This window comes from Lissotriton vulgaris, chromosome 7, assembly GCF_964263255.1.
Source record: "Lissotriton vulgaris chromosome 7, aLisVul1.2, whole genome shotgun sequence".
Taxonomy (NCBI): domain Eukaryota; kingdom Metazoa; phylum Chordata; class Amphibia; order Caudata; family Salamandridae; genus Lissotriton; species Lissotriton vulgaris.
In genome coordinates this window covers 994,069,016-994,095,670 of record NC_141695.1, presented here as the reverse complement: position 1 = coordinate 994,095,670, position 26,655 = coordinate 994,069,016, and the positions used below count along the sequence as shown (strand labels likewise).

Sequence of the window (26,655 nt, the reverse complement as noted above, 5' to 3'; positions counted from 1 at the left end):
CCCGCACCTGATGCGTGAAAACACCGCATCGCCCCCCCTAGGGTCGAAACGTCGACGCAATCCTCTCCTTTGGCGTGAACAAACTATTCAAAATCCTGTAGGATCCAAGATCTAATTGATGTGTCTACAGGATGATTGTATATGTATAGTTGTTTAACCCAAAAGTATATGAAGTAACACATTTTACTTGTTGTTTTTAGTATTACTCTAGCACAAAGTTTTTGTGCCTTATATGTTTTAAATGTTCGTTAGGGACAGTGATTGAAGTATTTTGTGTTCACATGTGAAAGTATTTGAGTAAAATTTGCTTTCATTTTTCTTTATGGTCAGTGAGTTTTGTTTGTGAATGTATTAGTACACCTGTCTTGATATCCTGGTTAGGTACGAGACTGAAGAAAGGAAACATTGAAATACTAAAACAGTGTGTATTTCTGTCCGACAGAACCATTATTACTTTGTTTATTACCCACCCAGGTTCTGAGGGTTACAGGGTCACCCCATTACATGTATTGGAGTTTCTGTCATCAGCACTTCTCCTCCCTTTTTTCACAAGAGCAGTTCAAACTGAATAGCAAAATATCCTAGTTTGCAAATGTTTCCACATAATTATGGTTCTGCCATATTTGCCACAATATACATCATCTGCTGCATAATCTGACGATTTTAACTAGTAAATCGTTTATAGCTCAAACGGGATCAAACGTTCCTAAAAAGTGTGACTTGTGCTGCTGTGCAGTGGAGGGCCCTTTGCAAAGGTTGAGTGGTCACCTTTCTCACTACTGCAGTTGTATGTTCAGCTGGTACTAATAAGGAACAATCTTTGTAGAGACTGTTAGCATGTGTAAAAATGTAAAAATAATAAAGTATCAGAAAATTCACAGTACCACTGATACCAGTGTAGGGTGTCAGAGCACTTTGCATCACACATATTGCACAGAGACAATCAATCATACATGTGTAAATCACTGTATAGAAAATGTTACTTAAGACAAAGGACTACAAGGTGTAGGAGTCCCATGACAACCATACTAGTAGGCGGCATAGTTTAATAGTGATTGGTCTGGAGAAACACAAACCCAGATTAAAAAACGTAATACTATGGTTGGGGGTTCTCTTTAATAATCAGAATTGATTTCTACCCAAACGAACCCTTTTTTTACAACTTACTGGGGAAAAAAACACAATGCTCTAATTTATACCTTGCAGTTTGCATGTAGCTCTTACATGACACTTAAGAGCTCACTGTTATATGTTAAGATTTTAACTTATTAACTGCAAGTAACAATAGGGTCTCTCTGACAAAAGCAGCAACCCACTGACCTATTTACATTATGTGCACTTTGTGATCTGCATGGTACATGTTCTTAATAGCAGGCACATTAACCCTCTGCGCTTCCTTTCCATGAGTCAAAACGTCCACTAAACAAAACACCATCTCTTTACTAAGAACATTAATCACTGGAGTTATCATTACATATTTATTGTTGCTGAAAATTGTTGGAGGCCATGAAGGAGACAGCAAGTGCTTTTAAAACCATTTTAAACTTGCAAACACGACGCCCCCGCCTGAAGTCAGCGCCAGCACCGATCCATACAGGTAACAGCAGTGGGGCCGGGTAAGGGGGGATTTCGAGGGACGATGCAGAGGGAGAATTAATTATTTATTTTATTTTCCCTCTGCATCATCCCTCGTAATCCCCCCTTGCCCAGCCCCTCTGCTCGACTGCTGTTAACTACATGGACAGCACCTGGTCAGCGCCTAGTGCAGTCACACTGCCCTAGAGCCACCCTGCTGACGGGTCCTGTGACCTGAGTGACAGAGTCACTGTCAGTCTATGGTGTGCCGCTTCACTGGCCTGTCTACAAGCCTGGAGGTGAACTTCAGAATGAATTGTGGCGGACAGGCCTTCAAGGTTAACCCACACTTGCCACTGCTAGGGTCCACCTGCTTGTGCTTAGACACCAGGGCTTTTAAGATCTTGTGGGGCCTTCTAAGGTCTAGCATGGGAATGTGCTCCCTCCGCTGGAGTGGCCTTGTGGACTGGTCATGAAGGCTGAACCTGGTTCCCCAGTTCTAAATTCAGCAGCTCTGACCATAGTGCCACATCCTCTCCCCCATTGAACACCACACTGCCCCACGGAGAGAAACTTGCACCACACTGACCCGCTATAAACACCTGGATATGACTCAATTCAAATTAAGCACTAGACAAGAGCAATATGCTGCCTAAAAAAATTAACAACATCTTAGAAAAAGCAAACAGTCATAGTGAATGCAAGATTAAGTAAAACATGTGAAATGTAAGCAGGATCAACATGGTTATCTTTTTCTTTTTACACTCATTATTCAGAACTTAGTGAATGCTTTTGCCTGAAAAGTTAAGGCGATGACTACAGGGTACAGAAGGGACATGTTCCAATGCGCATTGCTTATATCCTTATCAAACATAAGCAGTATGGTTTAAAAAAGACCACGTTTGTAAATACAGGGTCCACAGTATGCATTTTGTTTTCCAATTCACCCATCAAGCTGGTATTTCAGTACCTCCAGGAATAGTGCACTTTTCCACCCAGGGAAAATAATGTTGTTCAAAGAGTGACGAGAAAACAAAAGTAGCGCTTCACTGGCAAACACTGTAAAGTGGCTTTAATGTGGTTAAGTGTAAATAAATCAATCTGGTCACCTTGCAACCACACTGTCTTGCTTTAGATAGTTAGCTAGTTACTTTTCATATTTTGAATGTTTTATTTCCTCTCCACCCCAAGGCTGCACTTAGAAATTGAAAAATATCAGAAAAAGAGTATGTTTCCAGCAAGTGTTTTTCTTTTTTGGATCCATTTCACAGGGAAGCAAATAAATGAAAGAAGGAAAGAGAAGGAATACCTTTCTTGAAGTCTCGGTTTTCACTAAATGAAGAGGAGCGAAACAGAAAGAGAGGGAAGAGGGGGGACAAAGAGAGCGGGCAGGAGGGCAGCTACAAGAGGCAGGAGAACTGGACACTGTCCTTGTCTTCTCTGGGCACGAAGGAAAAGACAGTCATTTTCCTTCTCTTCCCGTTTCGCCCGTCCCCAAAAGCTGAGCTTTAACCATTGGCCTTGGCTATTTATGCCGTCCGGGGGTCATGTTTAAAATAAGAAAGTAGGGGAACGGACTCTATGAAATGAAAGAAGGGCACGCCGTGCCCTGGCGATCTCGCCCACTTTGACCACTGGTCCACATGAAGTGAGAGAAAGGAGAGGCCGCTAAAAGACGAAAAAAACAAGCCTTCTCTCCGAGGTGCCTGCTACCTGGAAGAAATGTAACTACGTGCAATTGGCAAACTGGCAAATCCAAGGAGTGCTGGGGAGCCAGTATTGGCTTTTATTGATACAATCTGTAATTGCTTCTCTTAATCAATGGAAGCCAATAGTAAGGGCGTGCTCCAGGTACAATCAGCGTCTTACTGTAATCATAACTTTGGAAAGCACTGTAAACATTTAAACAAAATCATTTTGTCCTTTACTAACAGCCTATTTACTCTCTGTGCAACCAACATACTGTATGTAATACATTTTCTAAGCTGCGACTTGCTTATTCATACTGTCCAGTTACAGCCACAGACATCAGAAGTGATTCCATAAACCAATCGAGTTGTCTAACCAGAAAAATGCATTTCTCACAAATACATCCATGCTGTGTTTATTTTTCACTTAAGGTGTGTGCTTTCTGTTTTATAAGCATTTACCTGTAGATGTAAGGGCAACAAAAAAGTTACAAAATATTTGTTCTTTTTATCCATGTCTCACCCTATCCCCAGACTCTCTGACCACGCCCCAATTCTCTCCAGGATCACAGTTCCATATACTTTTCTTTTGGCACTTTGCACGCTAGAGAGCATTATCAGAGTGTGGCGTATGCCTCTTTCGAACACAATGTAAAGTGGATGAATCTGTTTAGGTTCCAGCATCAGACTGTGCCACATACGTGGGTTGTACTAAGGCACAAGTCCTAAAAAAGAAGTGGGGGACTAACCTAGTCAGGCAGTATGCAAGTGACATAACAGCGCGCAACATCATGGCGCATGACATAACACATGGCATCACAAGAATTGACATCATAGAAAGTGGCATCACAAGCCACGACTTTACAGGAAGTAGCATCACAAAAAGTGACACCAGATCTAAAGCCATTACATATATGTTTAGCAGGTCTATCATATGTACGTTTGAGCGCATTGCGCGGATAATAGCACAGTGAACTATGGAAGATGATATGTGACTTCTTCACTTTACAATCCCCAGTTTTATGTAACACATCTTCTTCATTCATTTACAAACTTACATAATTTATTGTACATGTAATATGCACTTTGATGTAAAGCGCTCTGACAACCTGCATTGGGATGAGTAGGGCTACACAAGAAAAAATAGTAGTACTTAAATTATTTTAACGCCTCCTCAGGGGAAGTAAACTCCATATAAATGCAATTTGCTTTGTGTAAATACTGGGAAAGACCAACACATCTGATATTCTTACAGTGCATGTGTATCTCCTAAAAAGAGACTGAACAAAGTGAAAAGCTGCTTCTCTTAAGTATGTGTGAAATGCTAACAGGGTGTGAGCCTTTGCTTTGAGAGACTGGAACAAAAGGAGGCATGATGACCTCTCAAATTCCGCCTTTGTTATGGGTCCAGCAGGAGTGTAAAATAGGAAAGCCCCGTCCTGCCTGCACGTTGTTGCTTGTTGCGCCTGCATGTTGTTACTTGCTGCAGATGGAAAGCAGATAACGTGCAGGCGCTGCTGAAAGTGTCCCCGTGTTTGAAATTACACCGGGACGAGTTCAGCACATCACTCAGTGGGGCCCAAATTCTTGGAAGGGTGGACGGCGTTAACCCTGTGAAAATAGTGGGTGAATGCCATCCACCCTCGTGTACCCCGACTCGTGCCCTGGGTTGCACGTTGTAGGGTCTGCAAGATAAGGCAGACAGGAAGACACTTGCTTGCCCTGGCTGGAACCAGATTATTTATGCATAGTTCACTATTTTAAAACTTTTCCAGTTGTGACATAAGTAGTGATTAGGTGCATTAGGGGTAGGCTGAACATCACATGGGCCCTGTACAACCAGAACTGCACTACATATGTTTTCAAGATGATGCGTAAATATCTGGGTATTCTCCTCCTCTTCAGTCATGAAGCGCCTAGAGGCTGTTCTCCTTTCGTTATCTCGCTTGCCTGGTCAAATATCTGGGTGACATAAGGTGCTCTAAACTACTAACACTTGTGTCCGATCTTGGGGTCACACGTTCATATGTTGGCTGGACAGTTTCTGGAATTCTTCTTTAGAAGGTCAGTACAATCAGTCTTATTAAGATGGGTGCTATTAAGTTTGGTAATAAAGTGCTAAAGCATAGAAAAAACTATGCAACAAGCTCTATATAATAAACACTTTATTATGCAGTGTTTTTAAATGCAGACACTCATTCCATTGTTACGGTCACTTCTAAGCTGTGAATGAGATCATTCACCAAAAGATCAATTTTCAGAGTTCTTGGAGGGTCTTTGGGTGGCAGGATTTAGTAGGTGGCAGCGGACTTGTGAAAATGCTGTAAATCCACATGGATTCACACAAAGTGGCCTACGAAAGTGGCTGAGTGAGTTATTGCTTAGATGCATAGGGGGTTTTGATGTGGTGCCGAAGTATGCACACTAGAGACATAAGGTGTCAACAGCATAGCAAGATTTGTGCGGAATCACTTTCTTTCCCTCTAGACTCTGATCTCTTCCACAAGGTACGCCTAGAACAACGCCATGAGACATGCAGAGATGGAGATGGCTGAATTCTGTTCAGTGGAGAGAAGCTCCATGCGAGAGACACCAAAGAGAAAAAGTACAGAGCAATGTAGAGTGAAAAGAGTGTCAGTGGTGCAAAGTGGGAGAAACAAGTGCTTGAGATATGCTGGGGAGAGATGACCTGTAAGGCAAGCGGCGGGTGAGAGGGAAAAGCATTCTGAATTGAATGAAAGAGATTGAGTAATAACATTTGTAAACTTTGAATTTATATGTGTACTGTCTTTTTTATAGTGTGAACTTGGCCCAAGGGCATGAACACCAGATTACACTACAGAGGGTTAGATTCACTCTTTGCGTATGTGTTTTAGGCAGGAGATTAAATGATTTGCCCAAATGCATGGGATGTTGAGCATGCTTATGGGTCATATTAGGAGAGCACATAAAAAATAAATAACATGCATTGAATCTTCCGGAAGGCAGATATTTTAGTTAATAGGTAGCTGTTCTTTGTATGGGTGTCTCTATAACTTGGGTCTGTGAGTCAAAGGACCTGCACATAAGCACCATTCCCTGTTGAGCCACAGATAAGATCTAATGAGGATTATAACAGATCTTTCCTGTTATCCCTAGTCAGATATATATTGTCCAGCCAGACCTGGCTTTTCAGCAATATTCCTTTTAAACGGACCAGAATGTGAAGTGACAGCAATTTGAGATCACACAACTGTCAATTTAGTAACTTGACCTCGCCATTCATTTCCACCAAGCATGTCCCAAGTCTTGTTGAGTTTCTCATGAAAAGGCACCTCTGCCGCGATCATTCCCGCCACAAACACTAGAACTTGTTGGAAAGAATTTTCAGTCCAAAATCAAGGCACCAGCAGGAAGTATTTACCCGCGACTGATAGCACGTAAAGGTCAGTCAACCTAAATGGTATCTTCTATAGGTGCTAATGACTGACCCGAAGGGTGTGGTCATCCTTCCCAGTGAGATAAATAACTGAGGTCTGCACTCAACAGAATTAATGAGTGTATGTTTGTATGGACATGGGTAGTTTTTAAGTGACACCCTCGCTAAAGAGCAGGAGAGTAACATGGCCTGGAATTGAAGGCCTGAGCCCTCTTTGTTTACAATGATGTAGTGTGCACTTAAGTGAGAAATACAATCAACTCACGAAAATGTGTTTATTATAGTTCAGTATTCAAAGGAATGCTTCTATATATTTTGCTTATGGGCCTGGAATTGTATGTCTTGTATAATTCATTAAAAAAGGTCTTGTTAGGTATTACCAACTCTTGTAACTTTTTGGCAATGCAATCTGAAGACCTTCCTGTTCATTGGGATCTATTTAATGTTATTACGACGCGCATTTTGCTTTGGGGCACAAGTACCGAATGAGCTTTTTCAAGGCTCTCTTATTATTGCTGCTGTAGTGAAGTTTTTAGCCATGCGCCTATAGCAGGGGATACTATTATTCAATACGGCTGATCATTTGCCTTCAGTATACTCCTTGGTCTTGAAGCGCTAGTTTTTGTTATGTAACACAGAATTATCCAACACAAAGGGAGGTGGATAGTGTAACCTCTATAATTCGGGACATGATATCAGAAAGGAAAAAACTGTATTGGTGTCTTCACTAAAAAGAACAAAAGCTCTTACTCACCAAAAGGAGAGGTGTGGCATAGTGGCCAGAGCGGCTGACTCTAGAGCGCCGGGCTCGTTGTTTGATCGCCGCCGGCAGCTCAGCTTAGCATCATGTGACTCTGGACAATAGATTGCTTAATCTCCCCAAAGGCCCCCAGCGCCTCGTTACCCTTAGTGGCAATAGGTTGCACTTTACAAATATGAAATTTTTGATTTAAAGTGACATGCTTCATCATTGACTCCACCTCACTGTGGCTACTAGCCAGCCGCACATGGTGGCCCCCCCCTGGAGCTCTTAGCCAAGAGAAAGAAGATGAGCCTTCCTACTAGTGCGGTGTGCAGGGACCTGGACAAACTGGTTAAAATGTGTAGGGGAAGGAATTGTTTCATTGATTTTTATATCAGTCCCTCCATATTGCATAACCAAAATCAGTGGACTCAGAGAACCATAGAACGGATATCCTTTTTCTTTTGCGCCAGATACTTCTGTGGTGCCTGGTAACTGGGGGGGGGGGGTACCCCCAACACTATGCAACTGTCTGTTCTAAATCCCCTCATCCTGTTTGAAGTGCCTGTAGTATTTGTCATAACAATATATTTACTCTTTTATATTCATAGGTCGGATCATTTTTGGTAAGAAAACGTCCAGATAATTTTGTGGCAAGACAGAACATGTGAAGCTAAAAGGTTGCCTTGTTCAGTGGTGCAGAGACGGGCAGATGGAGGGCTGCTCGGCCCTAATCTGGATGGCCATCAGTGGATTTGTACTTAATAGGGTCGTGGAACCTTGGCACACGTGCTCACATCCCTGATGGCTACAATTACAGGGCTATCTCGAAGCATTTCAACCAAAGGATCAGGGCATCCACACTCTAGCACCGATAATGAAAATCCTGTCAACATCCTGGAAATCAATCTTCTGCCCAGGGATCTACACGCGCTCTGTCAGTCTGACACCTGTCCATCCAAACCTGTAGGAACTGCCTCCACAGGGATCCGCTAAGGCTGCTGTATTAGGTAATATGCATTATCTGGTGTTAAGAGCTCTCCTATACCCTTATCCTAAAAGACAATAAGAGCTACACTTTAAGCTGCATTATCTTTACAGGAGTGTGCAAGGGCGTTTGTTGATGGAAAGTGCTTGCTGTCAATGAACTATGCCACCACAGCTGGAGCGCTACAAAAACAACTTGACTGTGAAACAGCTTTTCTATACCTCAGTAACTTATGCAATTCATTTTTCTTTTTGCCGGTGCTGTGTATTTTCCGGCAAGGTGCAGGTGTTTATGGGCTGCGCTTCGCTCAAGCACCTCTGCCCATACACGGTTAAATGTAGAAACCCGCTGAGCGCAAAAAGATTACCTTTTCTCACTGCAATTACATAATTCACAATGTAGGAATTACCAGTTAAAAGTGGTTGTATACAATGCAGTGTACAATTGAGGATTACATTTCCTGCCCTACCAGGTGACAATATTGTGCTACTGACTACATTATGATGATCTGCGGACTTTATTCGTGACAGTCCATAAATCTACTATTTGCCTAAAACTGTAGATTCCCATTGAAAAGGTTAAACATATTTACATCAGTACTAAGTCTATGGGTGTCTTAAACTTATGCGACAAAAATCCCACATTTTCCTAATTCTATGGAATATGAGAATGACTTTTATCACCAGCGCTAAGTAGTTGGCAAACGTCAGTGGAGGGAAGGGTGTGGTCGAAATCAGGGGGTGTTTAGTGGGGGGCAGGGGATTTCTGGGGTGAGGGGGAAGCCGTAGCCTCTCTTGGGTGAGTGTTGTCTACTCCCCCACAGTGCTAGAGGGGTTCAGCAAAGGACAGGCTGGGCCTGTGCCCACAGATGCAGCCCCACTCCAGCCATGGCTCTATCATGGATGGAGTTTCCAGACCAGGACACCTGACTAATCGTAGATGCCCGGAGCGGTGTCCCTGTAGATTCGCAGTGAGGGCCTGAATGGGGAGACTTGCTTTGGCCAATCAGATTTGTTAAAGTATAAGTATCTATGAATACGTTAATCATGAAGCTGCATAGGACCCGCAAAGCAATTGCAGGAAAGGTGATGCAGATTGTCAATGGACAACGAAGACTTAAACGACAGAGCACCCAGCTCTAAACAAGAGTGAAGACCATTACAGGTTGTCTCAGCCAAAACCAGGGAGCTACTGGTGGTTACACATGTGTCATGTACATGTTTTACAACCAAAATGTAACTATGCAAACTGACACCTATATTAATTAACCCCGGTAGATGCTGGCAGCTCAGGGTTCTTTTTTTTTTTTCTTCAGATAGAAAATGATGCAAAATTGTTCAAAACCTACCTAGTCACATCAAGAACCACAGATCCCAAACTCTATAAGGCTAGACTCACCCTGCTATTCACAGGAAAATCGTTGTAGGAAACAGTAGGGTTTTTTGATGATGTTAAACTCTTTATTACATGGCCAACTACGTCTCCGCTTCTGTTTATAGTGGGTTTGTACCTGCCCCTCTTCTTTATTTTACAAGTTATGGTTACACTTAATTAATGGCACTTCTTTTCTGCATTGCTTCATTAATTAATGTATGCATTGCTCTCGAATTATATGTAAAGCGGGAATTTGGGGTTTATGATTAAATCAATCACGGACTAGTACAGTGGTTGGGGCTAGAACCACAACCCTTTTTTTCCTCCTACAGGTGTAATTCAGAGGCAGGAAACGGGCACCCACAGCCACCAACCCAGATCCGGATTCATAGAACCACACTCTGTCGTATTTTAAGGACCCACTTGCAACTGTGCAAATTGCATTAATGTGAAGAAAGTTCCTTAGTCGTAAGTGAAAAGTGCAGCTGATCATGTGGGTGTTTCCTGAACAGATCCAGGCCTTGAAAATGGTCTGTGTGCCCACATTGTTAAATTTGTGGTTATTTACAAATGTTTTAAAACAATTTTCTACACTGATCTGCCACCACTAAAAGCAGGACTGGCTCTAGGGCGGTGCGACCAGTGCCAGCGCACTGGGTGCTGACTTCATGGGGCACCATAATTGCAAGTTTATTTTGTTTTTTAAAGCACCTGTTGCCACATTCCTTGCCTCCAGCAATTTCCGGGCAACAATAAAAATGTCAAGATAACTCTGGTGACTAATGTTCTTCCTGGAGAGAGATTGGAGATTTGTCTAGATGAGGTTTTGATGCATCATAAAGTAGCAAAGAGGATTAATATGCCTGCAGCAATGAACGTGCACCATGCAGATCACAAAGTGCAAATAATGTAAGTACAGGGCGGGACTGGCCATAGCGGGCACCGGGCATTTTCCCCAGTGAGCCGCCAGGGTGGGGCCGGTTTTGAGCCCTTGGGGGGGCCATGTTTGTTACAGGGCCGCTTTTAAGCATAGCTGCAATATCGGCCTCTGTAACAAAATCAGATGAAGCGGGCCCTGCCAAACAACTCGGCCGCACACCCAACCCCCACCGGGGGGCTGGCCGAGCACTTTGCCAGGGGCGGTTTTGGTTCCCAGTCCGGCCCTGTATAAGTAGGTCAGCGGGTTGCTGCTTTTATGAGACGTTATTTTGTTACTTGCAGTTTATACGTTAAAATCGAAATATAGAACAGTGAATTATTTATCCATGAACTGCATGGAAACTGCAAAGTACAGATTACAGCATAGATTAAGGCTGCTGAAATGGTTCACTTGGATAGAAATCGATTCTTATTAGTAAAGAAAATCCCCAACTATGGTGTTCCGTTTTCAATTCTAAGTTTGTGCTTCTCCATACCAAGCACTTTTAAACTATATTGCCTACCAGTAGGGATGACATGTTACTACTACACCTTGTAGTCTTCTGGCTTTTGTAACAGTTCCAATACGCTGATTTACACACATTTGATTGATTGTCTCCGTGTAATGTGTGTGTGAAATGCAAAGTGCTCTGACACCCTACACTATATGAGAGGCACTATATAACTAATTAAATGCATCTGTTAAAAGGTGGTGATGAGGGAATCCGTGGCGGAGGGTGGTACCCACCTCCATTGCCAACAAACGTCCCAGACTAAATAAATACCGGTCTTAGTGATGCAGCCAAAGCCAGAAGATGCACAAAACAGTCTGATTACTTTAGAGTCTGTGGGAAAGGTGTGACCTTAACATTAAACCCAATTTAACTGGGCTTTATGATTTCTTAGTGAAGCAGGACCTAATATGTCAACAGTGAAACCAGAAGTGAGTTCTACTCCTGACTTTCCTGCGTCAATTAGTTTGTGTGAGCTTGGATAGATTACTTCTCTGTTGGAGCACCAGCTCCCTGACAGTAGGATACAATATTAATAATGCGGCCTGCACAAAATCCTGACTCTTGCGTTTGACTTTAACTTGCCTTGGCATTGACACAAAGTACCAACTTGAACAGAGGACCTTTTCTGCTGTTGGGGGCTGCATGCTACCAAAACATGTACTTGACATTTATTTCGACAGCTTTGCTAACTGTTGCTATGGGCAACATTTCTAGTTCTGGCAGTAAATGCACTGCAGATGGAAGTCACGTGAGGGTATCTGACCAGTCAAAAAGTGTGAACTTCGCCAAATGCCTTTTATTTTGCATAATATGTTGTTCTCTAGTGCCCATTTCTTTTTTATAATTGGACTAATTGCTGTGCAGAATAATGAGCAAATTTGTTTTGTTTTTTGAGGCACCTGCCTGGAGAGTTACTATACAAATATACTGCATTAAGTCCTGGCCAAGTCCCATAACTTTGATAAAACAGGTTGCTGAAGTGATTAAAAAGAATCAAAATGTCATGTTAACATTTCTGTACATATTTGGTGCACATTGCAGCTCCCAACAGTCATGGGAGAGCAGCTTTCCACGGAACATTATGCACTTGGTAGGAGCTCGCCATTTCTAAGCATCGCGGCCTTTCACTCACAGAAATATAAGTGAGGGTGATCTGTCTGCATCGACACCTATCCACCACAGAAACTCTCCCAGACACGCCAAATGAAAGTCACTTTTCATGTCAACACATGAATAAAACCTCCCAGACGAGCTTTGCATCTGTGAACGCCACTGCGGCACCTCTCTCAAGTCGCCCTGCATAATTTGACACATAAAGTTGCGGCAGTACCTGCTGTTAAACGGGTTGTCCCCTGGGATGATGTGCGTGCTGTCCTTTCCTACCAAGGGCTTGATTCGGTCGTAGAAGGACTTGACGGCCGGAGAGCCCGACTGGCTCTGCTGGATGACGTCAAGGGGGTCCCGGGACCCTCGGCAGAGTAAACTCGACTGGCATGTTGACTGAAGACAGCAGTCTGGGTCCAGGCAGTCCACGAGGCCGTCTGTGGGGGAAACGTTGGAAATCAGCAATCATGGCCACTTCTCTACATTACAACTGCGTCACTTCTAAAAGAAATAAAATAACCCCCGACTCCCCCCCCCCCCTCCCATGTGCTTCGAAAGGACTGCCTCTACCCAGAATCATTTGGCAGAGGTCAAGTACCCAGGCATGTGTGAAGATACATAAATCACATTGGCTGCAGTCAGTCATTGTACACCGTGTGGGCATTGGGGCAGGCAACGGACAATGCTCAATGACGTGTGCACGTTACTCTTTTAATTCTACCTTATTTCGGTTGTGGATATGCTATGATGTTGCTGAGCTTGCAGAACCCACATTAGGACGTACATTATTAGCTGGAGTATTTCACATTCTGAACAGAGGTACATATCTATTGTTTAGGAGAACAAGAACGCCTTCCTGAAACAAAAGTTTGAAGGGTGTGCTATAAGCAGGCGAACTAATTGAATCAACCAATGTGTCTTTGCGAATGACCCCTCACACACTAGTTTCCCAGGTTTGATTGGCTAATCCCAATGTCAATATTTCTTTCTTTCTCACAGTTTAAAACTGGACCCATTTATTCCCTAAGATTTATTAACTGAAAGATCCGAGGAAGGCAAAATGTGGTCACTGTTTGAAGTCGACTGGGAGCATACAGAGTCATTATTTTGAACTATACAACTATTTCACTCCAATTACTCACAGAAAACTTGTCTGACTCAGTAGCCAATGAAGTTTATTGCCAATTATCGTCCATGCATGTGATCCCAATGTCAGCCTGAAGATTACGCGCTCTGTCTGAAGGGTGCGGCTTACAAAACTAACTAATCCGCCCTACTCAACGAGAAAAAGTGCATCGATTGGACATAACACATTGAAAAAGTAGTTTATTTCACTGCTGATAAAAACAATACAAGCCCACCTTGTTTATCGCTCAGTGTATAGGTGCACATTTTCTTGTGAGGGAAATTGGAATATATCCAAAAAGTGAATATTTAGGCCCACTTATAATTAAAGTTTCAGGGAGTTGAACAAACAGGTAAGGCACACTGGCAGCAGTTTGTTACACTTACTGGGGGTTTCTGTGCATGATGTGTCAATGATGGTCCCCAGCATATGGAAAATTTATATTATTTCCAATGAGGTAGATGTAGTATCCTCTTTAGTACATTGACAATACACAGTGAAAGTCATCACCATTTCCCATGACCTGTGTCTGGCCCGCCTGTCCTCTGGCTCCTGAATACTGATAATTATCTTTTACTTCAGTCATCTTTACCCACCTAAAGTCTGCTTTCTCAGTGCCGCTGTGAGGATGAAAGTCTCTGCCCATCCGCCTAGCCCTTACATCCTCCTAGTTTTTATCCTCGTGGTACTGAATGTACTCCCCTTTCCTTTTCCTCTTTTTAGCACAACTTCAGGTGTTGCCAATGGCAAGAAACCCCACAAATACCAAACCTCATGCTCCTAAGGGAAAACTTTAATGTACTCTAAGAATGGTGGACCCAAATGTCTTCCACCCCCCAAATCTCCAGAAAGTATCCCACTTAACTGCTCTGCCAGGTTCTTGTTCGGTGGCATGATTTACACTTTTTTTTCTCGGGTCTTGACAACTCTTAAAGATGATGCCGATTTTCCTCCGGTTTAAACAAAAGCCTCGTTTGTGGTGAAAATCTGTAATCTAAATTTTAGTATAGCTAGGTTATCCCTGCAATGCAAGGATTGGTGGGAGAAGGCTGACCGCACCCTTCGAGCACTTAAAGATGCAAATTTCACTATTTTATTTTTTCATCCACACAGCACTGTAAAAGCTCATGGTGCATTGCCTGACATAGAAACACACACACACACACGTTCTATCTCTCTCTCTCTCTCTCTTGCTCCCTCTTCTTTTTCTCTCTCTTATTTAGATTAACATTGGCTTTTTAGTTGCTCTCTAAGTGTGATGCATTCGAAAACTCATTGGGATCTCTATGTTTTCAAAGGTTATTGTAAAATGCCTAAATTGTGAAGTTTCAGAATTTGAAAGAGGTATTATATTTGTCTCTAAGTACAACACAAGGAATCATCATCTTTTCTGTACCTTCCTCTTTAAACTTTGTTTTAAAAAAAGTCTGGAGGATGGTTATTGGGTGGTATCCAATATGCGATTAGGAGTTAGACACAGTTGCCCATCATCAACTATCGTATTACCATAGTCGTTTCTGCAGCCCCTCCCTCCTCATCTTTCTCTACATTCCTCCTCTCCACATCTTCTCAACACGACAGGTTTCAAAGCTAGGATTGCGCTGCATGACTCCTCCCACACAGTTACGGTAAGCTGGATCAGCCTCAGGACCCAAGAGTAATGACATCTGATTAGACTATAGCGCCAAGACTGAGGAAGGTCACAAAAGTATATCTTGCTGGATGAACCCAATGTGAATGTCACCTGAAAAGAAGAAGATGGATTCACCACATTTTTACCGTTGTGCCCTCTACTTAAAGGAAGAGTGGTTTGGGTTTATTCAAGCAGGAGTGTTAAGCATCTCAGCTGGTACACCAACTCTCTTAATACCGTGAAAACATAAAAAAAAGCAGGTGCCAACCTGGCGGGGTGGAGCGAGAACATAGGATACACCTTCGCTGCAGGAGTCAGTAAGATTGGGGGGTATGAGCTTCAGATTTCCCAACTAGCACACTGGTTAAAATACATTGTATGAGAACCAATGCAGGAAGGGGTCTAAAGGAGCAGTAGGTAGGGAGAGGAGTGCAGATTGTGAGGGGGACCTATAACTTCATATTTTGTAAAATAACCATTTTTTAAGACCTTTGAAATAGAGACGAGTGTGTGTTTGTCTGCCTTGGAATGTAAACATCCCAAATGAAATCCGACAAACACCTCACCATACTTGACTTAAAGCACTTGCCCCCAACTATTTACTACAGAATACATTTATCAGACGGATTTAACACCCCAAACCCCTCCCCCCCCATTCCCCTACTTCGCTGCGAAAAATGAGAAGTTGATAGGATCTTCTAGAGTACAGGTACTCATAGTACGGCCCGCGGGCCGCCAGCGACCCGGCAAGCCTTCCTTGGTGGCCCGCGGACATTGCAGACATTGTACCTGTGTTTTAAAAATAAATAAATTAAAGAGTGTCAGCAGACACTGCTGCAGCAGCGCGGACTCCTAGAGACTCTCCTCTATGGGGGTCGGGCGATTCCAGGGATAGTCACAGTGGAGATGCAGGGGTGCTAAGAAGAGGTGAAATACAACAAAGCCTTATAAATGGTCTTTTTGAAGACCTGTGAAGTACTCGGGTGCGGCTGTGTGTGTGCCCAGGAACCTGTCTTAGCTCGGGCTGCCACACACGCGGGGTGAGGTGACAGAGGGTGACAGACAGAGGGAGACAGAGGGAGGGCGACAGAGGGAGGGTGACAGAGGGGGGAGAGCGACAGAGGGAGGGAGACTGAGAGAGGAAGACAGGGGGAGTGGGAGACAGAGGGAGACAGACAGAGGGAGATAGCAGAGGAGAAAGACAGAGGGACGGGCACAGAGGGACGGAGACAGAGAGAGACAGACAGAGGGAGACAGACAGAGGGAGAGAGACAGACAGAAGGAGGAGGGCGACAGAGGGAGGACCACAGACAGAGGGAGGGAGACAGAGGGAGGGGAGAGTGGGGGACAGATGGAGACCAAGGTAGGGAGACAGAGGGAGGGAGAGAGATGGAGACAGACAAAGGGGGAGACAGTCAGAGGGAGACAGACAGAGGGAGGGAGACAGACAGAGGGAGACAGAGGGAGACAGACGGAGGGAGACAAAGGGAGAGAGGTGGGAGACAGAGAGATAGAGGGAGACAAAGTGAGGGAGACAGAGAGAGAGAGAGGGAGACAGAGGGAGGGAGACAGAGGGAGATAGAGAGAGGGAGGGAGACAGAGAGAGAGAGAGAGGGAGAGAGACAGAGACAGACCAAGATAGAGACAGAGACATGGGCAGACAGAAACAGATAGAGGCAGGGGCAGACAGATACAGGCAGAGACAGGGACAGACAGATAGAGGCTGAGACAGATGGAGAGAGAGAAGGAGATTGAGAGACAGAGAGGGACACAGAGTGGGAGAGGGAGACAGAGAGAGAGCGGGAGGGAGAGGAGGGAGACAGACAGAGTGAGTGAGACAGAGGGAGACAGAGTGAGACAGAGAGAGAGGGGGACGGAGGGAGAGAGAGGGAGGGAGAGAGAGATAGAGAGAGAGGGAGGGAGACAGAGAGAGGGAGGGAGACAGACAGGCACAGATAGAGACAGAGACAGACAGAGGCAGAGACAGGCAGACAGATAGAGGCAGAGACAGGGACAGGGACAGACAGATAGCGGCTGAGACAGACAGAAGCAGAGAGACAGAGAGGGAGACGAAGGGAGACAGAGGTAGAGAGAGAGGGGAAGACGGAGAGGGAGACGAAGGGAGACAGAGGTAGAGAGAGAAAGGGAGACAGGGAGGGAGAGGGAGGGAGACAGAGAGAGAGGGAGACAGAGAGAAAGGGAGACACAGAGAGTGGGAGACAGAGAGAGAGGGAGAAAGAGAGAGTGAGACAGAGAGAGGGAGACAGAGAGAGGGAGACAATGGGAGGGAGGGAGACAGAGAGAGGGAGACAGGGAGAGGGAGACAGACAGAGGGAGATGAGCGAGGGAAACTCAGAGGGAGACAGAGGGAGGGAGACAGAGACAGAGGGAGGGATACAGAGGGAGGGAGAAAGAGGGAGGAAGTCAGGGGGAGACAGAGGGAGGAAATCAGGGGGAGACAGAGAGAGGGAGACAGAAGGAGACGGAGGGAGGGAGACTGGGAGGGAGACAGAGGGAGAAAACTGGGAGGGAGAGAGGGAGAGAGAGATAGAGAGAAGGAGGGAGAGAGAGAGGGAGGGAGGGAGGGAGAGAGAGAGGGATTGAGACAGAGAGCGAGAGAAAGAGAAAGATGTGTGTATGCTGGGTCTGGTGGCTCAGTGGACGAAGGTGCCTGCTGCAGGGACCTGTGTTTAACCTCATGGTCACAGTTTTTTTTGTTGCTCTCGCCCCGCCCCCCTCCTCCACTGACCCCGCCCCCACTGGTGCGGCCCTTGGCCACAAACCACACTGTAAATTTGGCACCCGAGAGAAAGTTTGTGAGTACCCATGTTCTAGAACAACTACAGCCCGGAAACTCACTCGGATTTACTGTTGATCATGTGCAATCCTTGGTGAAAAACATCAATAGACTATTGGAGAGTGCCAAGGAGTCAGATACAACTGCCCAGATGACCCTAAGCAATTTCAGTAACTGTAACCCCATGATTTTTTTGCAGTGGGGTCATAAAAATATAACTAAACAGCGCAGACAAACTCGCTGATTTCTTTTTTCGCCCATAAACATCCAAAATAAAATCAAGTAAAGAAATTCAGCTGCAAAAATTAAGAACGATGCCTTGAAATGGGACAAAATAACTTGAAAAATCAAAAACATTTGCGGCAGGCAGTTATTTTTTACGGCAAATTAAGGAAGATAATAATTATTTCAAGTTGAACTTTAAGTCTTCAGCAGGTGTGTGAATGATATGTATTCTCAATCAGTCCCACAATCGCTCACACCCACCCATTCAAACCCTCTCTCAGATTTATATATATTTCCCATAAATTCCTGCTCATTTAGCATTCATTGACTCATAAAGTAGTGTTAGTGAAATCGCTTTAGTAGGCAGCACACACTAAAAAATATTCTTTTTCCAATCATCTTTCTCTCTCTACATGTCCAAGTTGTTCTCAATATCAGTCTCGGGTGATTATTGGCACACTCCCCAGTGCAAGGACTGAGTGTCACAGTGTCCCCGATGGGTCAAAGTATGGAGATCTCGTCCGTAAAGGACATCACACTCTTCATGTGGACTTAAATGACTTACAACACCCTACTCAATTGCACTCCTTTCATCAAACTTGAAAGGGTGAAAGGTGGTGTCGATTTTTTTTGTTATGTTTAAATCTGTATATAGCATCTAACCCACTGAGTCATGTCACTTTTTTGTACAGGTTCGCTGAAGTTTTGTGCGAAAGCTGTGTTTTGTGATCCCTGGTTTCCTGGAAGGGGAGGCATCATTGATACTCTGTTGGACAGAGATTGTTCTGGGTAGGGTAGATTATCGACGATACATTAATCCATACATATTCAGCCTGCCATCACTCCTCTTTTGTTACTTTCCACCGTGCTGTATTCATCACCGGCTCAGCACATGTTGAGAAGAAAGCCACACAAAGCCCGGAGCTTGTTATCTGAAAAAGCCAGCCCCAGCTGTTGCAGCGAAATTGCAGAGGTTTCCTTGGCACCATTCTCCCCGGCTCCCATGGAAACTTCTCACAAGTGCTCACGTGCTGTGAGAGGTATAGATTTCTTGAAGGTCAGGGGCCTGTTGACATCAGGTCTCCATTCGTCTTGGAGCTCCCCTGGTGGCCGCGCCTTGGTATGACATTCTTTCCTTCCCTCCATTTACCACCCACTTCCTCCAATCAACACGTGGACATCATTTGGATCCCGCCACAGCTCGCGACAGCTTTCCCATTAAGCCCTGCGACGCGTTTTCCTCAGTGCCCTGCTCTTTCAGGGCTGGTGACACTTCCGCAACTGTGAACTTAAAATTGCCCACTGTTCCGCTGCTGAGAGGCTTTCATCCCGCCGGCTGTCAGTCAAAGGCATCCCATCAGCTCATCAGAGCAGAAGGAAACACACATACACATGCATGCACAAGATCTAAATTACACCCTTCCGCCAAATTTACATTCACCTGCTCAAAATATTGCCCGTTCTGTGTTGTTGTGCCTGTTATTATGTGAGAGCATATGCTCTGACTGTAATGACCTCATCAGCCTGGCTGATTGCGGGCGGCTGCCGCTGAACACTTTTTGAATGCACTGTGAACTTTAAATTGGCACACCAATCTCCCGGTGGCCTGTCAGTCATGAGAATCGCATCTTTATGCCAGCAAGCCCCCTCGGATGTAGCCTGACATGGCAATCTTCAGTAAATTACCCTGTCACTGCCAATCTTGCGGTTATCTTGCAAACAATCAGGCAGCAATCAAACTGTTCTGAATTGCCAGTTCAGGACCTGGGAGGCTGTCGTGCCTCCATTCAATACCAGCCAGAAAGCCGCAGAGCGTTCCTTTGACATTGGATGCTTTATTTATTAATTTCGCCTCTTTTCCGTACCCTCAGGTCCCCAACAGAGGGCAAGGGTGCAAAATACCCGAATGCATAATTTACGCCGTGCGCGTGGACGTGCCCGAGCCTTACGCCCAGGCTGAATTATGTGTGCTGCTTTTCATTTGTTCTTGAGAGGTGCTTCGGATTTATGAATATAGGATGCTGAGATTTATGACCGAATACAGATGCAGAATATAGAGTGTATGAATATAGATTGTATGTATTTTTTGGGAAACTGATAGTAAGCAACTCATTACCAGGTGCTTACAAACGAGTATTCCTTTTGAAGGCCTGTTCTAACGAAGTTACTTTGTAAACGGGGGATTTAATGGCTTATTAATTATTTATTAATGTACAAAGATGATGTGCATAGCAGGTCTTGCCTTAGAACCAATGTAAGAGTTCATTCTCTGATGAGCGCAATACAACTAAACTTCAAATTGTAATTACTGCTAAACAACAATTGCTGTGCACTAGAGTCGGAATATGTTTCTCAGGGATGTACGATGTAACAACGCGATCCAAATGATCGCGGTACATCACAACGCATCTTTTACCACGACTTGCGCTGTAGGGTAATGGATTTAAGAATAGTTAAATTTACAATTCCAACTCCAGCCTACAAACAGTAGGGAAGGTGTTGGAATAGTCAGTCAGTCATAAATCTTTTATTCGGTTGCCATAATTTTGTAGGAACCATAAAAAGAGCATTACAACAAACAGTTTAAAACATTTGGTCAACAGTAGGAATAATCCCAAGAAACATAAGTACATTTAAAAAGATTACAATTTGTTAGAATAGTTAAAAAGACAGAGGATGTGATAATAAAGTGCTAGTACGTTAAGAACAGCCAATTAATCATAGTTGCATCAGTATTTTATACACATTTTCAGAAAACATGCTACACATTTGGCAATGAATACGGAATCCAAATATTGTAAAGCCAAAAAAGCGGGACAACAAGATCTCAAGCCCGTGAATGAGAGTAGAGGAATGATCCAGCGTTTTCGGGGCAATTCATAAAACCTACAAAATAGTATAACGTGGATTGTGGATTGGTCCGAGGAGTCGTCACATGGGCATTTAAAGATAGATTTAGACCAATCCTGTTTTTTCGGGAAAGAAATCATACGAAAGAAAGTATTAAAACGAAACCTTGTAAGAAGATATTTTTCATATGCGTTCAAATGATATTTTAAATACGGTTGGATGCCTGAAGTGGTTTGTACAGTTAGAATCTGAATGTTAGAGGGCTTGCTAATTTCTTGAGATAAACACAACTCCCTTAAATGTGATAAATATAACATTTTCAACTTTTTCCTTGAAATGTTTGACATAGTTAATGACTCAAGAAAATACAGAGACAGATCTAGGTCCACCAAAAAATTGTTCACATAGGCCAACCAGGGGATTTTGGCCCAGTATACCAAGCCCAGGCAGTCGGTAATAAGGGTGCGGGTCAGATGACACTGCTCTCTGGTCCACACACGATGCCATAAGAGAATGGGCTGAATTTTGATACTATCAGTAATATAGTCCATACCCAACTCGATATGGCTACCATAAGTTGGAACACTTTTAGAAACTGCCAGCACATACCTAATAGAAGTGTTTTCTACAACCTGAAGAGCATCTGCCGCAGCATAGCCCCAAACCCCCGCGCCATATACTGCCACGCTATGGGATTTGGCGTAATACATTTTCAAAAGTTCTTCGGGGGGAGGCTTACCAAGCTTTCTTGCAAAGGCTACCAGGGCAGTGGTGGCTCGTAGAAACAGTAGTTTCCTACTGCACATAGCCTGCCTCCAAGACATTTTACTGTCAAATAGAATGCATAGATAGGGATAGGTGTTAGTACAATCCAGCCTGTCATTGGAAATACCAATCGGTTTGGGTTTCTTTAACCGCTTGCCCACATGCATGACAAAAGTCTTTTTAATATTGACCTTTAGGTCCAGAGAGGACATATAGTTACAATAGTTGTGAAGAAGGTGCTGTAGCTGGTTAGGGGTTCTTCCCATTATCACAGAGTCGTCTGCATATAATAATGCAGGGATAGGGCGTTGGGCTATTGTGGGGAGGTCCTGGCTCCCTTCCAGCATAGCCAACTCTAGGCCATTAGTATAAAGATTAAAAAGGAAGGGAGCCAGTACACAGCCCTGTCTAACTCCCCTGAAAATGGCAAATGACGATGTAAGATCGCCATGGATCCCGTATCTCACCCTCGCCGAAGCGCCAGAATACAGTTCACGTAGAAATGTGACCATCGGTTGGTCAACACCCAGTTCAGTTAAAATTGACCAGAATAGTAAATCTACTATTCCTTAGTCTACAGCGCCCTCCAGCGCAAGTCGTGGTGACAACTTGCGTTGTAAAAGACGCGTCGTAATGGCACCGTGGTGTTTTGACCGCGTTGTGACGGTCGTTCACCGTTTACCAGAGGCGGAAATTGAGGACTGGTATGTAGAACAATTGGATCATGGTAGGAGAGGAAACTGGCAGAATTCCCGCCCACCTATTGTTTTCATGGGGTCGGGACTGATGACACTTTTCTGTGGTTTGTAGCAAAATCAGACTTGCGAAAATCATGGTAAGACTTCATGTGGAGGAGAGAAGAGCAGAGTGTCCAGGAAGCCCTACATTAATGATTTAACAATGAAGTTGTGCAGGGAGAGGGCAGTGTCCATGTCAAGAAATATATGTGCAGTTGTTATGGCATTACTGTCATTATGTATCGAGCCCCCCTTAAAAAATGGAGACGGGATACGTAGGTCTGCCCATTCACATTTCGAGATTCGGCGTGACCTAACGAGTATGGACTCTCACCAGGTCTCACCGGGAGGTCCGGTAACTGATGTCTCCCAGCACAGCTTCTTGTAGTCAGGCGTCTACAGTAGGATATGCTCTTCAGAACTGTCTGTACCTCTGCAACCAGTTGCAGACTGGGGGCCTCATCTACAACGCAGCGAGGTGCCGGAAGCCATTTAGCTGTGCCGTGCTGCGTCATTTTGAAAGCACAGGGAATGCATCGTGTTAACAACAATACAGAGCACCCCTGTGCTTTCCCCTGCGCTGGTGTACAATTGGCTACCGTACATCAGCACAGGCACAACTGGGTTATTTTTCAAGGGTGCCTGCACTCCGGTGATGACTGTTTTTGTTGAGGAAGGGACACCATCCTACACAAAAAAAGTAATGGCATTCTGCAGCATGTATAGAAAGAGGAAAAAATGAGGAGAAATAAAAGTATTTCTCCTCGTTGCGCCATTCCTACACCTCCCCGGGGAGGCGTAGGATTCTGATGCATTCCTAGTTTAATAAAATTTTGTAATTCTGGGAATGCCTCAAGTTCCATGTATGTTGCGTGGGAACACCCACAGCAACACCCACTGAATGCCACTTTCATGCAGAGTAATGCATGAAAGGACCCATATTTACAAAGCCATGAAAAGTTATGAAGGATGACTTTATGTGCCCTTGTTAATATGGGCAGGCCCATTGTGCTGCAGTCAAAAAGAGTGACCCACTGGAGGGCGCAGTGGGCTTGTAAATAAACCCCTGGTTGTTCTTCATCACATTAGGCTGGTGATAGTTTTAGCTAATGCGTAAATATTTGAGTTCATTAAATGACAAAACCCTGGGCGCCTCTAGTTCTGACAGATGTATGAATGGCTCATAATCCTCACAGCAATCACCAGGGGCTGCTAGACTTTTTCTGTACCTCTGCCTGTCTGTAGAATTCACATCTGACTTAGAGGCAGTTGGGCTTTGCCAGTCACACAAAGGGAGCTGAGGGATGACTTGCATATCCTAATGGGCCATCACCAGGGTGATGGGCCTTCCTGAGCTAGAGAGGTGGAAGAGTAGTCACTGACACCTGAATAGGGTTGTGCCTGTCCTTGCCCAAAGCTGCCTCCACCCCCCAGTAGTGTGTATAGAGCCAGGTCAGGGAAAGGTAGGGTCTTGTTCACTACAAAGACTTTGCTTTGTATTTGTAATGATGGCCTTAGTGAACTGCAGAAATGTTCGAATTATAGTGTGATGAGATTACTGCGCATATCACCAGTCCTACAGACTTAGATATAAATGATGCTACTGAATTATGTCAGGGAAATACTGTGAATGGTTGCCGCTATCAAAAGGCTGGTGGTAACAACGTGCAAAGAATGCAGTAATATGTGCAACACAGCTGTTGAGGTATTTCCACCCCTGAACTTGTACATTTTAATACATCAATTAGCAGAGATGATTTAATCAGCAGAGATGAAACTATTCCACCTAACTGCTATAACTTTATATCCACATTGAGGTGTTATCCCTAGATTATCAGCTGAGGTATAGAGGAGAGCCACAGAGTTATTCTGAGTCTCCTCTCAAGACCAGCTTTATGGAACCTGTTGTCACCATAACCTATGGAGTGGCACAAAAGACGAGGAATATTGCCTCAGGTTTTTCTCCTACAGTAGCCTAATTGGGAAGTGTGACTTCAGTCAATATTGCGATAGCTTTTTAGACTGTGAAATCATATACACACATAAAGCTCGTTAATAGGTACACTTTTGCAGCCGCGGCCCGTGGAGGAAGTTCTGTGGGGCAGAAAGGCGGGATGGGGGAGGGGCAGGGTGGAGGGTGCTGAACACCAGAATATGGATAATGTGAAGTAAGTAAACAATTTAATAAATAAAATGAATTGCGTAGCGCGCCCTACATCTCAAAATGCGATGCAGGGCGCGCTACAAAATTTGTTTATTTTATTCAATTGTTTACTTACCTCACATTATCCATATTCCGGTGTTCAGCACCCCCCACCCTGCCCCTCCCCCGCCCCACCTTTCTGCCCCACGGAACTCACTCCACGGGCAGCGGCTGCACTTTTGATGTGTTCATGTTGCTATGGTTACTACTTCAATGACTTCACAAGCTTGTGTAGAAGCTGGGCAAGTAACCCTCTTCCCAGCATAGCTTATTTCAAATTTCAGGAGTGTATTGTGTCGTTTTTTCTCTATGTGTATGAGTTGGGTTGTCTCTGCACATTCTTGCATCCTTGGACTGAAGTAGGCGTTTCTATCTGGGTCTAAATATTAGTTCCTCAAGTGAAACTTTGATTGCCATTCCCCACCCTTTTGGTACTCTGCAATCTGAATGGTTAAGCAAGAAAATGCCTACTTTCTAAAAATGGCATTTCAAACATGCAATCTAAAAACGAACTTCACAAAATATGTATTTTCATATTGTGAGTACAGAGACCCCAAACCCCAAATCTCTACCCAATATGAAATTACACTTAAAATATATTTCAAGCAATTCCCATGTTACTCTATGGAGAGATAGGTAGGCATGGGCGAATTTTGCGAATTCGCAATTCGCGAATTTGCGAATTTGTGAATTCACGATCCACAAAAACCGCGAATTTGCGGATTCGTGGATTTTGCAGATTGTGTGGGTAAAGGCCGGGCGGGAAAACGGTGCACATCGCTAGTGTGAGGGCCAGGGCCAAACGGGCGAGGCTTATATGCGAGTTCACATGCCTCTTGTGTGTATAAAAGGACAGGCACGGATCAGAGAAGCTCGTGGTCACAGGAACTGCACAGGGATTGAGCTTGTGAAAGTCAATAATGCAAAGACCTCCATCAAGCATCATAGCTATTTTTCGACGATAGATATGGGGAGAACGCACACCTGCCCAGCTTCGACAAAACTCACATTTTTGGGGGGGGCTGATTAACTTTGCCATCACACCGAAGAGCACCGGGGTCCCTCGAGTGAGCTGTCCTTCATAGTGGGTAAAGGGCTGGAAAACGGTGCACATCGCTAGTGTGAGGGGCAGGGCCAAACGGGCAAGCCTTATATGCTAGTTCACTTGCCTCTTGTGTGCATAAAAGGACAGGCACGGATCAGAGAAGCTTGTGGTCACAGGAACTGCACAGGGATTGAGCTCGTGAAAGTCAATAATGCAAAGGCCTCCATCAAGCATCATAGCTAATTTTCGACGATAGATATGGGGAGAACGCACACCTGTCCAACCTCGACAAAACTCACATTTTTGTCCTGTAACTATTTTAGGATGGCGCCGGCAAGCTGCCAGCGCCATCCTAAAATAGTTACTAAATTAGCTTCATCAGGAAGCACTAATAGATAAAATAAAGCACCTGCTTTATTTTATCTATTAGTGCTTCCTGTTGAAGCTAACTTAGTTTGGGCCTGGCAAGTGAGTACACTTGCCAGGTCGAAATGGCGGTTTAAACTGCACTCACAGACACTGTATTGGCAGGCCTGATACCAGTAGCAGCCGGTGTCTGTTCAAAGTGGCATGGCAGAGGGAGAGGGGGGGACCATGGAAGGTCAACCAAAACAAAAATAATAATAAAATAACTTACCTGTTTGATGCTTTGATGCTCCTTTCTGGCTCAGTCAGTGTGCATTGCAGGTAGAGGCTTCCAGAGTCCCCCTGGGCCAATCCTGATGCTTCATGAAAGCAGTGTCAGGATTGGCCTGGGTGCTGTGGATTTGCCCTCCCAGGTAGACTGGCCGCAGGAGAGTCTGAGAGCCTGCGCCCATCAGAGCAGGAGAGCGGCGAGGAGAAGAGCTCTGAGCATCAGGTAAACTTTTTTTGTTTGTTTGATAAAGCCCCCTCCCGCGCTGCCCACCATATTTATCTGACACCAGTTGCTACTGTCAAACTAAGGAACGAA

At 44.4% G+C, this 26,655-nt stretch overlaps 1 protein-coding gene across 1 annotated transcript in view; it reads right to left on the bottom strand.

Moving 5' to 3' along the window:
• Positions 1 to 26,655, bottom strand: part of LOC147702831 (teneurin-2) — a 1,317,719-nt gene that overhangs the window by 144,468 nt on the left and 1,146,596 nt on the right. Inside the window, exon 14 of the mRNA XM_086931409.1 lies at positions 12,549 to 12,759. Within this exon, the coding sequence (XP_086787535.1) occupies positions 12,549 to 12,759 (211 nt within the window). The remainder of the gene's footprint in view (positions 1 to 12,548; positions 12,760 to 26,655) is intronic.